At 46.3% G+C, this 18,029-nt stretch overlaps 2 protein-coding genes across 8 annotated transcripts in view; one reads left to right on the top strand and one right to left on the bottom strand.

The window, feature by feature from the left end:
• The window catches only part of myo6a (myosin VIa), a 99,577-nt gene extending 91,099 nt beyond the window's left edge, over positions 1-8,478 (top strand). For 3 of the 6 annotated variants that reach the window (XM_079831810.1, XM_079831808.1, XM_079831806.1), the window contains 4 exons: positions 572-703; positions 789-818; positions 3,358-3,576; positions 7,424-8,474. In XM_079831810.1, the coding sequence (XP_079687936.1) occupies positions 572-703; positions 789-818; positions 3,358-3,576; positions 7,424-7,623 (581 nt within the window). In that variant the 3' untranslated portion in view covers positions 7,624-8,474. Of the gene's footprint in view, positions 1-571; positions 704-788; positions 819-3,357; positions 3,577-7,423 lie in introns of all 6 variants that reach the window. The other 3 variants (XM_079831811.1, XM_079831807.1, XM_079831809.1) reach the window with 2 other exon arrangements.
• Positions 8,479-10,415: 1,937 nt separating this feature from the next.
• The window catches only part of impg1a (interphotoreceptor matrix proteoglycan 1a), a 40,530-nt gene continuing 32,916 nt past the window's right edge, over positions 10,416-18,029 (bottom strand). For both annotated transcript variants that reach the window (XM_079830526.1, XM_079830525.1), the window contains exon 20: positions 10,416-11,165. The gene's annotated coding sequence lies outside the window, so the exon portion shown is untranslated. The remainder of the gene's footprint in view (positions 11,166-18,029) is intronic.

The following is an 18,029-nucleotide window of genomic DNA, read 5'->3' as shown; positions in this document are numbered from 1 at the left end:
GATCCGCGTCATGTGATCTGTGGCAGGTCTTAAAGTGACAGCAGCCGCTAATGTTCTTCTAAGAACAAAGAGAACAGAGACAATTGTAGCTTTAATAAGGTCTAATCTATATTTAATATATTATTCTTGCAGTTAAGACTGTAAAGCTTTTGATAACTTTATTACATTTCTGAATATTGATTATATATGACTGCCACTGGTAAATATGACATTTATTATAATGGGTTTATAAATTAAAAGTTAATTTTTTAAAGCCTAATAAATGTTGAAATTGATATAGCTTTCAGTTATACTGTAATGTTGAATGTCTATTATTAATGTTTCATAGAGACATTCATAAAAAGATGTCATTGCAACAAATATTTAAATTGTTTCTACATTCATGTCGAGATTAACTGTAAAATTATTACAATATGAATTGTAATTAAAATTACAGACAAAAATGTGCGATTAAATAGTTTGTGCTTTCAGAGTATTTCAACCTAATTCTGTGTTGATGTGTAAAGCTGTGGATAATGTAAATGTTCATTTAATCTCAGTTTCCACCTCTGTTTTCACTCTATCCATGCAGATATCGAGCTGTTGGCGGCGTGCCGTGAGGAGTTTCACCGCAGACTGAAGGTCTATCACGCCTGGAAGTCAAAGAACAAGAAACGCAACACTCAGGAGGAGCAGAGGGCACCGAAAGCCATCACAGACTACGGTGAGAACGCCCACAAATGCCCAGAGTCAGGGCCAAACGCATTTACACTGCAGGCACAAATCATGTTTTTTGTGTTTTGTAATAGTTGACATAATTGAAAGCAGTTGCTTCATCGGTAAGTATGGACAAAATAATAAATCAACAGATGTCTAACTCCACAAAACACAACTAAAAGACCTAATCAAGTAAAAAGAGTCTAACTCACCTATTTAACACAGCCAATAGAAAACGATATTTACAATAAATAAATATCCCTCTTCCCTGCTGCTTTCCTAACTATTATAATATATGTTAAGCTGCATCAAAATACAGTAAAAGATTATTATGATATAAAATAGCTGTTTTCTATGTGAATATATGTAATTTATTCCTGTGATGAATTTCCATCATCATTCCTCCAGTCTTCAGTGTCACATGACCCTTCAGAAATCATTATAATATGATGATCGGATGCTCAAGAAACATTTATGATTATTATCAATGATGTGCTGAAAACGTAATGCATTTTTCAGGATTGTTTTAATAAATACAAAGTTCAAAATACTTTTTTCTAACAAACTTTATTAATGTCTTTCACTTTTGATCAGTTTAATGCATCCTTGCTCACAAGTATTAATATCCCAGCCCCCAAAAGACAAAATATCTGTGTATATCTGATTATGAATTTAGGTGAATATGAGGGAATGCTAATGTTTGGCTTTATTTTGGTGTGTATATACGGTCTCCCCCACTTTCAATTGTTTTACGGCCAGCAGCCATATCACCCTGTAGCCCAAGACTGGTTTCCCACTGAAGCTAAGCAGGGCTGAGCCTGGTCAGTATCTGGATGGGAGACTCCTGGGTAAACTAGGCTTCTGCTGGTAGAGGTGTTAGTGAGGCCAGTAGGGGGCGCTCACCCTGTGGTCTGTGTGGGTCCTAACGCCCCAGTATAGTGATGGGGACACTATACTGGAACAAGCACTGTCCTTCGGTTGAGACGTTAAACCGAGATCCTGACTCTGTGGTCATTAAAAATCCCAGGATGTCCTTCGATAAAGAGTAGGGGTGTAACCCCGGCATCCTGGCCAAATTTGCCCATTGGCCTCTGTCCATCATGGCCTCCTAATCATCCCCATATACAGATTGGCTTCATCACTCTGTCTCCTCTCCACCAATCAGCTGGTGTGTGGTGGGCGTTCTGGCGCAATATGGTGTCCAGGTGGTGCTGCACATTGGTGGTGGATGAGGAGATTCCCCTCCTTCTATATGTAAAGCGCTTAGAAAGGTTAGAATTTAGTAATTTTTAATGAAAGATCAAAAGGATAAACAATGCAGATTTATTTACCAACAGTGCCAATATTAGTGGAGGACGCTGTATGTAGTAGTCTTGATAGATATCCAGTTTCTTTTGTTCAATTGATGTTCCTTTCTGCGTACGTACTTTTATAATAGTTTTTTTAGCTGAGGGTTCATAATGCTTTTGAATGAATCAGATCCACATGATGAGCACATATGTAGTAGCCAAGGTTTTAGATGAAGAACACTTAAAGGACAATGAACCTAGGGGTAATTAACACATGGTTGCCGAGTAGATCGTTCTCTGGGATGCGTTTTCATGTAAAGAGTTTTATCTCTAAAAACAGATTAGCTTATAACGCTAGTCTATGGGGCACAGAATAAGTCAAATTAAATTGTTAGTTAATACCACTAACAAGGCTCAAAATAGCCTCACACTAACACGAGAGCATAATGAGGGTCCCTACATGCAAACCCAAGCATTGAGAACTGTGTAAGTGTACAAACAGTTTAATAAGAAGATACTTTTACATTACGCGTATACTGACAGCAGCCATCTTGGACAAGTCGAGCCACGGTTGAATAATCTGCCATCTCTTTAGTGTGTGTCCTTTGGAAGCACTAGTCTCTGTTGCGTTCAGTTTTTAAAAAAATTATTTGTATTTATTTATTTTCTCTGTTGCGTTCAGTGCTTTCTTCCGGAAACAACGGACCATATGAGACTCCAAGTCACAGTTCATCACTTAGCACAGCGTACGTGGCTCGACTTGTCGAGACTGTTTTCCAAGATGGCTGCTGTCTGTATACGCGTAATGTAAAAGTATCTTCTTATTAAACTGTTTGTACACTTACACAGTTCTCAATGCTTGGGTTTGCATGTAGGGACCCTCATTATGCTCCCGTGTTAGTGTGAGGCTATTTTGAGCCTTGTTAGTGGTATTAACTAGCGATTTAATTTGACTTATTCTATGCCCCATATACTAGCGTTATAAGCTAATCTGTTTTTAGAGATACAACTCTTTACATTCGATTTTCATGAAAACGCATCCCAGAGAACGATCAACTCGGCAAACGTGTTAATTACCCCTAGGTTCATTTTTCACCGGAGTTGTCCTTTAATGCTTTATCAATCAATATAGCCTGTGTAATTGCTATAAAAGCTTCAAGGTCAGCATTGGGATTTTTTGACCAATGAGATTACACTGTGGGCGGAGCTTAACTAATGCATCATAATAGAAACCAAATGACATCGCTCGTCTGGTTGTGGCCAAGATTTACACGCACACTTTATCTTGTTCCGACTGGCTTGGCGATGTTAGGAGAATTAGATGATTGTGTTTTGCTAACACTAACGGAGTTGTCGTCCCATCATCCTCCAGCCCAGCAGAACCCGGTTGTGCCTGTAATGCCTCGGCAGCAAGAGATCGTCATGAACAGACAGCAGCGCTTCTTTCGCATTCCCTTCATCCGACCCGGAGACCAGTACAAAGACCCCAACAACAAGAAGAAAGGATGGTGGTACGCACACTTCGACGGGCCTTGGATTGCCAGACAGATGGAGCTGCACCCGGAAAAACACCCCATCCTGCTGGTGGCAGGTGCTGTTACCTCTCATGTTCCCAACATTCATACAGGGTTTATTTTATTAAATACATTTGCTAACACTTTATTTAGGGTTATGTTCTCTCTAACTAGTTGCTTATTAGCATATTACTAGGATATTGTCTGTTTATTAGTACTTATAAAGCACATATTAAAGGGTTAGTTCACCCAAAAATGAAAATTCTGTCATTAATTACTCACCCTCATGTCGTTGGACACCCGTCAGACCTCCGTTCATCTTCAGACACAAATGAAGATATTTTAGTGTAAATCTGATGCTCTGAAAGGCCTCCATTGGCTCAATGGCACTTTACACTCTCAAGACCCTTAAAAGACATTAAAGACGTCGTTACAAAGTCCATCTCACTACAGTGCTTCTACAATAACTTTATGAATCGGCGACAATAGTTTTTGTGCGCAAAAAAACCCTAAATAACGACTTATATAGTGATGACGATTTCAAAACAAAGCATCATGAAGCTTCGAAGCGTTATGAATCAGTGAGTCGATTCAGCAGTTTGAATCGCCAAATTTCAGCAGTTTGGCGGTTTGACACGCGATCCGAATTTCATGATCCGCGATCATGATTCGACTCACTGATTCATAACGCTTCGAAGCTTCATGAGGCCGTGTTTTGAAATCGTCATCACTATATAAGTCGTTATTTAGGGTTTTTTTACACACAAAAACTATTCTCGCCGATTCATAAAGTTATTGTAGAAGCACTGTAGTGAGATGGACTTTGTAACGACGTCTTTAGTGCCTTTTAAGGGTCTTGAGAGTGTAAAGTGCCATTGTGCCAATGGAGGCCTTTCAGAGCATCAGCTTTACACTAAAATATCTTCATTTGTGTCTGAAGATGAACGGAGGTCTGACGTGTGTCGAACGACATGAGGGGAAGTCATTAATGACAGAATTTTCATTTTTGGGTGAACTAACCCTTTAATGCCTGACCATATTCTACATCCCTTAATCAAACCTAATACCTAAACTATTACCTTACTAACTATTAATAAGCAGTAAATTAGGAGTTTATTGAGCCAAAAGTTGTAGTTATTAGTGAATATGTGTTCTCTAAAGTGTTAGCATACATACATCATGGCTGAAAATACTGCATGCATTTTGCGGAAGAATAGTTTTGGCTATGACTTCACAATAGAGAGCTACATATGGCCGTTTATCTGTTCAATTAAACACCACACTCACCTGTTGAGTAATAACGTCACCTCTGCGTCGCTTTTACATTTCAAACCTCTCAGTTCTCGGCATCTCTGAAAAACCAAGCCGATGTTGATTCTTGTTTTATTACGAGCTCAGTCGCGTTCTCTTTTCTCCAGCAGACTCTCCTCTGGTGGACCACTCAACCTTTTCAAATCATGTCCATGATTTCTTTGTGTGTTCATATAGGAAGTGCCAAAACCTTTACCAAGTTTCATACCATTATGATGAAGTAAAAAATTCAAAAAAAAAATTTAGGGAATTTTATGGTACTAAATTATATTATTTCACTTTTTGAGCATAGACCTGAAAATGTAATTTCCATCTTAAACTGGTAAATCTTGAATGCTTTAGAGCACAGACTGAAGTTTGATCTCTTTTCAAAGACGACACTTGGCAGATTATTGATGAAGTGAAAAAAGTTTTAAAAAGTGAACTTAAAGTTACAGGATTTTACATTTATTGTTATGAAAATTTTATAAAAATACCATTTTCAATTTTCTCAAACTGCAAGAAAATAAATCTAAAGTTGTGTTCCAATTTTGAGCTTGATATCTCTAAAAATGAGCTTTCAGTCAGATTTTGTTTGGGCGCAGTACCAAGCGCTTCCACTAGATGAAATTAGTCTCTTGTTCATTTCCAATGCGCTCACTTTTGACCGCGAGGTGTGACTACTTTTTTCAGGACCATTTAACATTTTCAATTCATGTCCGTGTGTGTGTGTTCATATAGCAAGTGCCAAAACCTTTACCAAGTTTCTTACCATTCCGATAAAGTAAAAAAAAATCGAAAACTTTTTCGGTCACAAATGACCGATGAGCACCAGAGGGTTAAAACGGGTGATTCCCTGCAGGTTGGAAATTTAGGGCATTTTCACACCTGAAAGTCCGCACCAAGGTCCGAACCGAAGTTAAAGATACATTTTATACATTCGGTTAGTTGCAATTATGTGAGCACAACCTTACATGACACACTTGCGTCCTGTCGTCGTCATCTATGTGGGCGGCATCTTGACATTGATTGGTTTGTAAACGGACGTGCGTCTGATGTCAGCGTCTTTGACAAGAGTGAATGAACGGACGCATATCATTGTCAATAGTGAACAGTGTGCATTGCTGGACTCTTTCTTTTCGTTTCTAATAGTTTCGTTTAAAAGTGTACATTTCAAGCTTTATATACACATATTTCTCATGTGTGTGAGGCTGAGTTTGGCTTTATTTATGAGACACGTTCAAGAGCAATGCAAGTGATCGCGCCGGCGCCTCCATGTCATGATTATTGTCTGCTATATTTGCTTCTTATTTATTAAATACAGGCAATTAGCTGATGAAACATTGATTACAATTAAGATACAATTTATACAAAAATGAATTTCACTTTAAAGAAATGCTTTCTACAAAACAAAACTTAATGAAGTAGTCCAAATCATTTCTGACCTTCTGTCTTCTGACATATGGGGCATCTTTTCACTTTTCAAAATCAATATAGCCTTTTATTTAAATATACCCTGTTATTTAAAAATAACATTATAATATTTAAACATAAACATGAGCTTCCTGTAAATGGTCTGAAAGTACGAACCGTACAGAAAATGCTTTCACACTAGAAACGAACCGAACCTTTGTTCAGTTTGATCCGGACTGAGACGACCTCTTTTCGTCTAACCAAATTTCGTCTGTTTGGTCTGGACTGCGGTACGGGGAAGGTTTCACACCTGTCATTTTGATTCGGATCAAACTGAAAAGTCCAAAAATCCGGACCAAACAAGGTAGGAGTGAAAGGATCCTTAGCGGCTCCATGTCAACCTTTCCCGCTCGTTGTGATCGCTAACCTCTGACACACACTTGTTTACAGTAGTAACGCATTACAAGTAACTCGACTTACGTAATAATATTACTTTTACCAAGTAAATAGTAAAGTAGCGCATTACTTTTCAAATTTACAACATAATATCTGAGTTACTTTTCCACATTAATTTGACTGACAGCTCATGTTGAGAAACATAAGTGCAGAGGTGTGTGTGTGAACATGAGGGTTATTGTAGTTCTAGACTAAATGTGAGCATTTATTTATCTCACTTGCACAATAAAGATTCTGTCCTCCTCAAAATGATTAAAATCAGTCAAATGCAAAATCAGAGTACTCAAACCTCAAATAATTACATGTTAAAACAACTATTCTTATGCATAATCTACCTTTTATATTTAATTTACCAATGTCTTGCTGCTGACCTTTGATGATGAAAATAACTAGATTTTTTGTTTTTATTGGTAAAACTTTTTTCTCCTGCGTCCTATTCTATTATCCAGAGCTGCGCCCTCTACTGTTCATGCGTCAATTTGCATTTTTACCTCAGCCTGAGGCTTATTATTTCAATTTTGGTATGAAGAGGTCTTTACCATTGCACAAAAATATAACTTTTTTGTTTAAAAAAACCAAAACAAGCCCAGCCCAGGTGAGAAAAAGTAACGCAAAAGTAAAGTAACGCATTACTTTTCTTAAAAAGTAACTCAATTAGTTACTTTTTAAGGGAGCAATGCAGTATTGTAATGCATTACTTTTCAAAGTAACTTTCCCCAACACTGCTTGTTTAGTTCTGAACGTAGTCTCTGTGTGTGTTCATAGGTAAGGATGACATGGAGATGTGTGAGTTGAGTCTGGAGGAGACCGGTTTGACACGGAAGCGTGGTGCCGAGATTCTGGCCCGGCAGTTTGAGGAAATCTGGGAGCGCTGTGGAGGCATTCAGTACCTCAGAAGCGCCATCGAGAACAGGCAGGCCCGACCCACCTACGCCACCGCCATGCTGCAGAGCATGCTCAAATAAACACACACACACACACACACAGCTCTTTACTGTAATGAGGGAAGACTGCCAACTCTTACATAACCAGCACTGACTTTCACTTAGTTCTTTTTATTTTAGACTTTTAATATTCTTTGGGTTTTTTTAGTCTTTATGTCAGTCGTTTAGTTTTTTTAAGAGCTTCTTTTTAGGTGTCATTGTTTTTTCTTTGAGTTTCTGGTGCGTTGAATCATCTCATCGATCTTTAATTGCTGTTCTTGACAGTGTAATTGCCTCTAAACTGCCTCTTAATATAATTTACTTCATGTAATATTTTTGGGATGATATATGATGAGTAATACACAAATTCTTCACTGGGAAAGTTCATGTAGAGAAATTCAACAAGTGTGTCTTTTCCTAACATTGAAATCAGCCTCACGTTGAAATAAAGCTCCTCTTTGACTCGCAGATGTAAATACTGAGATTGTTCAGCACTTTACTGCATTCTGAGTTTTGTTATTCACTGTGAGTTGAACTGCTTGCAAAAAGTATTTACGAAAGCTGCAAAAACAAGTAAATACAATAACTCTGGTAAGTAATGACGACTAAATTATGACTTTTGAATGGAAAATGTTTAATAAAAAAATAATGATTTTAATAATATAATTTAGTCATTCTTGTGATACTGTTATTGTGCCTTTGTAACGCTGTGATTTAGCAAATTATGCAATAAGATAGACAAAGCACAGTCTGTAATTGTAATATCTGACCAAATCTGTATAACAGCAATAAGCAAATGAGATTTATTTCTATATACAAAATGAATATTTGTATCAAACTAAACAAGGTACTGGTGTAGGCATGATATTTCCAGCTAAATAAAGTTTTCTTCCAACAAATACAGTGAGATTTTGTATAGATATAAACCAGCACAATTATGTCATGTAAGTGACCAATGGTGTAAAAATAATAATTATGAGAACCTCTTTTCTTTAACATTTGACATTACAATGGGAATATTCACTATATTTCCAAAAGTATTGTGACGCCCCTCCAAATCCCCGAGTTCAGGTGTTCAATCACTTCATGGCCACAGGTGTGTAAATCAAGCTCTAGGCCTGCAGACGCTTCTACACACATTAGTGAGAGAATGGGCCGCTCTCAGGAGTGTGTGTGTGTGTGTGTGTGTGTGTGTTCGCTTCTACAAACATTAGTGAGAGAATGGGCCGCTCTCAGGAGTGTGTGTGTGTGTGTGTGTGTGTGTGTGTGTGTGTGTGTGTGTGTGTGTGTGTGTTCGCTTCTACAAACATTAGTGAGAGAATGGGCCGCTCTCAGGAGTGTGTGTGTGTGTGTGTGTGTGTGTGTGTGTGTGTGTGTGTGTGTGTGTGTTCGCTTCTACACACATTAGTGAGAGAATGGGCCGCTCTCAGGAGTGTGTGTGTGTGTTCGCTTCTACACACATTAGTGAGAGAATGGGCCGCTCTCAAGAGTGTGTGTGTGTGTGTGTGTGTGTGTGTTCGCTTCTACACACATTAGTGAGAGAATGGGCCGCTCTCAGGAGTGTGTGTGTGTGTTCGCTTCTACACACATTAGTGAGAGAATGGGCCGCTCTCAGGAGCTCAGAGAACTCAAGACTGGGGCCGTGATCGGTGGACACCTGTGCAATAAGTCCAAATATTATACTAAATATTCCACGCTCAACTGTTAGTGGTGTTATAACAAAGTGTCGGGGTCAGCGCATGCTGAGGGTCACAGAAGTCGCCAACTTTCTGCAGAGTCAAGAGCTCCAGACCTCCAAACTCCTGTGTCCTTCAGATGAGCTCAAGATCAGTGTGTAGAGCTTCATGGAATGGGTTTCCATGGCCGAGCAGCTCATCCAAGCCTTACATCACCAAGTGCAATGCAAAGTGTGGGATGCAGTGGGGTAAAGCGCGCCGCCACTGGACTCTAGAGCAGTGGAGATGTGTTCTCTGAGTGACCAATCACGCTTCTCTGTCTGACAATCCCATGGACAAGTCGGGTTTGGCGGTTGCCAGGAGAACGGGACTCGCCTGACTGCATTGTGCCAAGTGTAAAGTTTGGTGGAGGGGGGATTATGGGGTGGGGTTGTTTTTCAGGGGTTAGTTCCAGTGAAAGGAACTCTTAATGCTTCACCAAGACATTTTGGACAATTTCATGCTCCCAAATTTGTGGGAACAGTTTGGGGACGGCCCCTTCCTGTCCCAGCATGACTGACCAGTGCACAAAGCGTCTCCATAAAGACATGGATGAGTCCTGACCTCAACCCGATTGAACAGCTTTGGGATGAATTAGAGCGGAGACTGAGAGCCAGGCCTTCTCGTCCAACATCAGTGCCTGACCTCACAAATCCCCATAAACACACTCCTAAACCTTGAGGAAAGCCTTCCCAGAAGAGCTGAAGCTGTTAGAGCTGCAAAGGGTGGCGACTCCATATTAAACCCTACAGATTAAGAATGGGATGGCATTAAAGCTCATGTGCATGTAAAGGCAGGCGTCCCAAAACTTTTGGCAATATGGTGTTTAAATGCAAGGCCAAACTTTAGTTTAGAGTCCAATTCTCACTATTAACTACGACTGTTGCCTCCATAAACTCCCAATTACTGCTTATTAATAGTTAGGAAGGTAGTTGTTGAGCTTAGGTATCGAGTTTGATTAAGGGATGTAAAATATGATCATGCAGAATAAGGCATTAATATGTGCTTTATAAGTACAAATAAACAGACAATATCCTAGTAATTTGTTAATAAGCAACTAGTTCACAGTGAGAATTGGACCCTTAACTAAGTGTAAACCAAATGCAAATGAGTGATTCTGTCTGCCATTGGTCAGTGCTGACCAGCACAGCTCTATCTTTTACTTTTATATCTAAGAATTACATTTACATTTTACAATTTCAGTGCCTCGGGTGCATACATTGGTCTTTTTTTTTTTACGTTTGGTGCAATATAACACTCAATCAAAGAATGTTTGCAACAAAGCTCTCTTTTTCCCAAGACAACTATTAACTAAAAGACAAATATAAAACTTCACTATGCATGTAAGACAGTTATTATACACCAAAACACAATGATGTTCCCAACTACTAGAACTTTTTAACAGTGTATTCTTATGATCAAACAAGAAAAATTGGTAACACTTTAATTTAAGGTGACATAGTTCCACATTACCACATGTACTTACTATAGTAATAACAGTAAATGATGCATAATTACAAGTAACCAACCCTAAAACAAGCACTAATGTGACTGTAGTAAGTACGTGTAGTTTGTTAATATTACTCAGCACTTGTCTGAGTAAAATAAAGTGTAACCGAAACATTTCCTCATTGTGAGGAAACCCTTCATCATTTCTGCCTTGTGAAGACATTCGACCTGAAATCCAGTGCGATCTTAACGTTCTCATGAGAACGACATATTAACCAATAGCAACTCATCTTGGCTGTCCATCTGTTCAGGATGTTTGGCCACTCATTCTACAGTCTTCATGAGTTGTGGGATCATGGGAAAAACATCTTTTAATGGCTGGACAGGCAGCATTGGACAGCATGACGTGTGGTGTCCCACCTGTTAAAAGAGAAACAAGTCATTTTGCATTAGATAAAGAGATGTTTAGAGATATACATTATGTAGAATGTTTGTTTATATACATGTTGTTAAATAATGTAATATCCATTAAAAAATATCACAATTACTTGGTTTTACGGCCTGTTCACACAACTAAAGGTCACTACATAGTAAAAAGTTTTTAAATACAAAATTGTCTGGCTTTTTAGCAATGATTATAACTATTTAATATGATTTATATAATTATTATACTCCTAATCCATTACACGAGCAATTTTAGTTTAACAATTTGTATTAAACATTTGGTTTAAATGAACAATTATACAACTAATATGTAATATACATACGATTTTGAATTTTTAGATAAAAGTCTCTGTACACGTACGCTATATACACTGATCAGGCATAACATTATGACCACTGACAGGTGAAGTGAATAACACTGATGATCTCTTCATCAGCTGTTAGTGGGTGGGATATATTAGGCAGCAAGTGAACATTTTGTCCTCAGAGTTGATGTGTTAGAAGCAGGAAAAATGGGCAAGCGTAAGGATTTGAGTGAGTTTGACAAGGGCCAGATTGTAACGGCTAGACGACTGGGTCAGAGCATCTCCAAAACTGCAGCTCTTGTGGGGTGTTCCCGGTCTGCAGTGGTCAGTCTCTATCAAAAGTGCTCAGAGGACCAGTGGAGAACCGGCCACAGGGTCATGAAGGACCAGTGGAGAACCGGCCACAGGGTCATGAAGGACCAGTGGAGAACCGGCCACAGGGTCATGAAGGACCAGTGGAGAACCGGCCACAGGGTCATGAAGGACCAGTGGAGAACCGGCCACAGGGTCATGAAGGACCAGTGGAGAACCGGCCACAGGGTCATGAAGGACCAGTGGAGAACCGGCCACAGGGTCATGAAGGACCAGTGGAGAACCGGCCACAGGGTCATGAAGGACCAGTGGAGAACCGGCCACAGGGTCATGAAGGACCAGTGGAGAACCGGCCACAGGGTCATGAAGGACCAGTGGAGAACCAGCCACAGGGTCATGAAGGACCAGTGGAGAACCGGCCACAGGGTCATGAAGGACCAGTGGAGAACCAGCCACAGGGTCATGAAGGACCAGTGGAGAACCGGCCACAGGGTCATGGAGGACCAGTGGAGAACCGGCCACAGGGTCATGGAGGACCAGTGGAGAACCGGCCACAGGGTCATGAAGGAACAGTGGAGAACCGGCCACAGGGTCATGAAGGACCAGTGGAGAACCGGCCACAGGGTCATGAAGGACCAGTGGAGAACCGGCCACAGGGTCATGAAGGACCAGTGGAGAACCGGCCACAGGGTCATGGAGGACCAGTGGAGAACCGGCCACAGGGTCATGGAGGACCAGTGGAGAACTGGCCACAGGGTCATGAAGGACCAGTGGAGAACCGGCCACAGGGTCATGGAGGACCAGTGGAGAACCGGCCACAGGGTCATGGAGGACCAGTGGAGAACCGGCCACAGGGTCATGAAGGACCAGTGGAGAACCGGCCACAGGGTCATGGAGGACCAGTGGAGAACCGGCCACAGGGTCATGAAGGACCAGTGGAGAACCGGCCACAGGGTCATGGAGGACCAGTGGAGAACCGGCCACAGGGTCATGAAGGACCAGTGGAGAACCGGCCACAGGGTCATGAAGGACCAGTGGAGAACTGGCCACAGGGTCATGAAGGACCAGTGGAGAACCGGCCACAGGGTTATGGAGGACCAGTGGAGAACCGGCCACAGGGTCATGAAGGACCAGTGGAGAACCGGCCACAGGGTCATGAAGGACCAGTGGAGAACCGGCCACAGGGTCATGGAGTACCAGTGGAGAACCGGCCACAGGGTTATGGAGGACCAGTGGAGAACCGGCCACAGGGTCATGAAGGACCAGTGGAGAACCGGCCACAGGGTCATGAAGGACCAGTGGAGAACCGGCCACAGGGTCATGAAGGACCAGTGGAGAACCGGCCACAGGGTCATGAAGGACCAGAGGAGAACCGGCCACAGGGTCATGAAGGACCAGTGGAGAACCGGCCACAGGGTCATGAAGGACCAGTGGAGAACCGGCCACAGGGTTATGGAGGACCAGTGGAGAACCGGCCACAGGGTCATGAAGGACCAGTGGAGAACCGGCCACAGGGTCATGAAGGACCAGTGGAGAACCGGCCACAGGGTCATGAAGGACCAGTGGAGAACCGGCCACAGGGTCATGGAGGACCAGTGGAGAACCGGCCACAGGGTCATGAAGGACCAGTGGAGAACCGGCCACAGGGTCATGAAGGACCAGTGGAGAACCGGCCACAGGGTCATGAAGGACCAGTGGAGAACCGGCCACAGGGTCATGAAGGACCAGAGGAGAACCGGCCACAGGGTCATGAAGGACCAGTGGAGAACCGGCCACAGGGTCATGAAGGACCAGTGGAGAACCGGCCACAGGGTCATGAAGGACCAGTGGAGAACCGGCCACAGGGTCATGAAGGACCAGTGGAGAACCGGCCACAGGGTTATGGAGGACCAGTGGAGAACCGGCCACAGGGTCATGAAGGACCAGTGGAGAACCGGCCACAGGGTCATGGAGGACCAGTGGAGAACCGGCCACAGGGTCATGAAGGACCAGTGGAGAACCGGCCACAGGGTCATGAAGGACCAGTGGAGAACCGGCCACAGGGTCATGAAGGACCAGAGGAGAACCGGCCACAGGGTCATGAAGGACCAGTGGAGAACTGGCCACAGGATCATGAAGGACCAGTGGAGAACCGGCCACAGGGTTATGGAGGACCAGTGGAGAACCGGCCACAGGGTCATGAAGGACCAGTGGAGAACCGGCCACAGGGTCATGAAGGACCAGTGGAGAACCGGCCACAGGGTCATGAAGGACCAGTGGAGAACCGGCCACAGGGTCATGGAGGACCAGTGGAGAACCGGCCACAGGGTCATGAAGGACCAGTGGAGAACCGGCCACAGGGTCATGAAGGACCAGTGGAGAACCGGCCACAGGGTCATGAAGGACCAGTGGAGAACCGGCCACAGGGTCATGAAGGACCAGTGGAGAACCGGCCACAGGGTCATGAAGGACCAGAGGAGAACCGGCCACTGGGTCATGAAGGACCAGTGGAGAACCGGCCACAGGGTCATGAAGGACCAGTGGAGAACCGGCCACAGGGTCATGAAGGACCAGTGGAGAACCGGCCACAGGGTCATGAAGGACCAGTGGAGAACCGGCCACAGGGTCATGAAGGACCAGTGGAGAACCGGCCACAGGGTCATGAAGGACCAGTGGAGAACCGGCCACAGGGTTATGGAGGACCAGTGGAGAACCGGCCACAGGGTCATGAAGGACCAGTGGAGAACCGGCCACAGGGTCATGGAGGACCAGTGGAGAACCGGCCACAGGGTCATGAAGGACCAGTGGAGAACCGGCCACAGGGTCATGAAGGACCAGTGGAGAACCGGCCACAGGGTCATGAAGGACCAGAGGAGAACCGGCCACAGGGTCATGGAGGACCAGTGGAGAACCGGCCACAGGGTCATGGAGGACCAGTGGAGAACCGGCCACAGGGTCATAGAGGACCAGTGGAGAACCGGCCACAGGGTCATGGAGGACCAGTGGAGAACCGGCCACAGGGTCATGGAGGACCAGAGGAGAACCGGCCACAGGGTCATGGAGGACCAGTGGAGAACCGGCCACAGGGTCATGAAGGACCAGTGGAGAACCGGCCACAGGGTCATGGAGGACCAGTGGAGAACCGGCCACAGGGTCATGAAGGACCAGTGGAGAACCGGCCACAGGGTCATGGAGGACCAGTGGAGAACCGGCCACAGGGTCATGAAGGACCAGTGGAGAACCGGCCACAGGGTCATGGAGGACCAGTGGAGAACCGGCCACAGGGTCATGAAGGACCAGTGGAGAACCGGCCACAGGGTCATGAAGGACCAGTGGAGAACCGGCCACAGGGTCATGAAGGACCAGTGGAGAACCGGCCACAGTGTCATGGAGGACCAGTGGAGAACCGGCCACAGGGTCATGAAGGACCAGTGGAGAACCGGCCACAGGGTCATGAAGGACCAGTGGAGAACCGGCCACAGGGTCATGGAGGACCAGTGGAGAACCGGCCACAGGGTCATGAAGGACCAGTGGAGAACCGGCCACAGGGTCATGAAGGACCAGTGGAGAACCGGCCACAGGGTCATGAAGGACCAGTGGAGAACCGGCCACAGGGTCATGAAGGACCAGTGGAGAACCGGCCACAGGGTCATGAAGGACCAGTGGAGAACCGGCCACAGGGTCATGAAGGACCAGTGGAGAACCGGCCACAGGGTCATGAAGGACCAGTGGAGAATCGGCCACAGGGTCATGGAGGACCAGTGGAGAACCGGCCACAGGGTCATGAAGGACCAGTGGAGAACCGGCCACAGGGTCATGAAGGAACAGTGGAGAACCGGCCACAGGGTCATGGAGGACCAGTGGAGAACCGGCCACAGGGTCATGAAGGACCAGTGGAGAACCGGCCACAGGGTCATGAAGGACCAGTGGAGAACCGGCCACAGGGTCATGAAGGACCAGTGGAGAATCGGCCACAGGGTCATGAAGGACCAGTGGAGAACCGGCCACAGGGTCATGGAGGACCAGTGGAGAACCGGCCACAGGGTCATGAAGGACCAGTGGAGAACCGGCCACAGGGTCATGGAGGACCAGTGGAGAACCGGCCACAGGGTCATGGAGGACCAGTGGAGAACCGGCCACAGGGTCATGAAGGAACAGTGGAGAACCGGCCACAGGGTCATGAAGGACCAGTGGAGAACCGGCCACAGGGTCATGAGGGACCAGTGGAGAACCGGCCACAGGGTCATGAGGGACCAGTGGAGAACCGGCCACAGGGTCATGAAGGAACAGTGGAGAACCGGCCACAGGGTCATGAAGGACCAGTGGAGAACCGGCCACAGGGTCATGAAGGACCAGTGGAGAACCGGCCACAGGGTCATGAAGGACCAGTGGAGAACCGGCCACAGGGTCATGAAGGACCAGAGGAGAACCGGCCACAGGGTCATGGAGGACCAGTGGAGAACCGGCCACAGGGTCATGGAGGACCAGAGGAGAACCGGCCACAGGGTCATGGAGGACCAGTGGAGAACCGGCCACAGGGTCATGAAGGACCAGTGGAGAACCGGCCACAGGGTCATGGAGGACCAGTGGAGAACCGGCCACAGGGTCATGAAGGACCAGTGGAGAACCGGCCACAGGGTCATGGAGGACCAGAGGAGAACCGGCCACAGGGTCATGGAGGACCAGTGGAGAACCGGCCACAGGGTCATGGAGGACCAGTGGAGAACCGGCCACAGGGTCATGGAGGACCAGTGGAGAACCGGCCACAGGGTCATGGAGGACCAGTGGAGAACCGGCCACAGGGTCATGAAGGACCAGTGGAGAACCGGCCACAGGGTCATGAAGGACCAGTGGAGAACCGGCCACAGGGTCATGAAGGACCAGTGGAGAACCGGCCACAGTGTCATGGAGGACCAGTGGAGAACCGGCCACAGGGTCATGAAGGACCAGTGGAGAACCGGCCACAGGGTCATGAAGGACCAGTGGAGAACCGGCCACAGGGTCATGGAGGACCAGTGGAGAACCGGCCACAGGGTCATGAAGGACCAGTGGAGAACCGGCCACAGGGTCATGGAGGACCAGTGGAGAACCGGCCACAGGGTCATGAAGGACCAGTGGAGAACCGGCCACAGGGTCATGAAGGACCAGTGGAGAACCGGCCACAGGGTCATGAAGGACCAGTGGAGAACCGGCCACAGGGTCATGAAGGACCAGAGGAGAACCGGCCACAGGGTCATGGAGGACCAGTGGAGAACCGGCCACAGGGTCATGAAGGACCAGTGGAGAACCGGCCACAGGGTCATGAAGGACCAGTGGAGAACCGGCCACAGGGTCATGAAGGACCAGTGGAGAACCGGCCACAGGGTCATGAAGGACCAGTGGAGAACCGGCCACAGGGTCATGGAGGACCAGAGGAGAACCGGCCACAGGGTCATGGAGGACCAGTGGAGAACCGGCCACAGGGTCATGAAGGACCAGTGGAGAACCGGCCACAGGGTCATGGAGGACCAGTGGAGAACCGGCCACAGGGTCATGAAGGACCAGTGGAGAACCGGCCACAGGGTCATGGAGGACCAGTGGAGAACCGGCCACAGGGTCATGAAGGACCAGTGGAGAACCGGCCACAGGGTCATGAAGGACCAGTGGAGAACCGGCCACAGGGTCATGAAGGACCAGTGGAGAACCGGCCACAGTGTCATGGAGGACCAGTGGAGAACCGGCCACAGGGTCATGAAGGACCAGTGGAGAACCGGCCACAGGGTCATGAAGGACCAGTGGAGAACCGGCCACAGGGTCATGGAGGACCAGTAGAGAACCGGCCACAGGGTCATGAAGGACCAGTGGAGAACCGGCCACAGGGTCATGAAGGACCAGTGGAGAACCGGCCACAGGGTCATGAAGGACCAGTGGAGAACCGGCCACAGGGTCATGAAGGACCAGTGGAGAACCGGCCACAGGGTCATGAAGGACCAGTGGAGAACCGGCCACAGGGTCATGAAGGACCAGTGGAGAACCGGCCACAGGGTCATGGAGATGGAGGACCAGTGGAGAACCGGCCACAGGGTCATGGAGGACCAGTGGAGAACCGGCCACAGGGTCATGAAGGACCAGTGGAGAACCGGCCACAGGGTCATGAAGGAACAGTGGAGAACCGGCCACAGGGTCATGGAGGACCAGTGGAGAACCGGCCACAGGGTCATGAAGGACCAGTGGAGAACCGGCCACAGGGTCATGAAGGACCAGT

The sequence above is a fragment of the Gobio gobio genome (assembly GCF_949357685.1).
Source record: "Gobio gobio genome assembly, chromosome: 12".
Classification (NCBI taxonomy): Eukaryota; Metazoa; Chordata; class Actinopteri; order Cypriniformes; family Gobionidae; genus Gobio; species Gobio gobio.
This window is presented reverse-complemented; position numbering and strand designations above follow the sequence as displayed.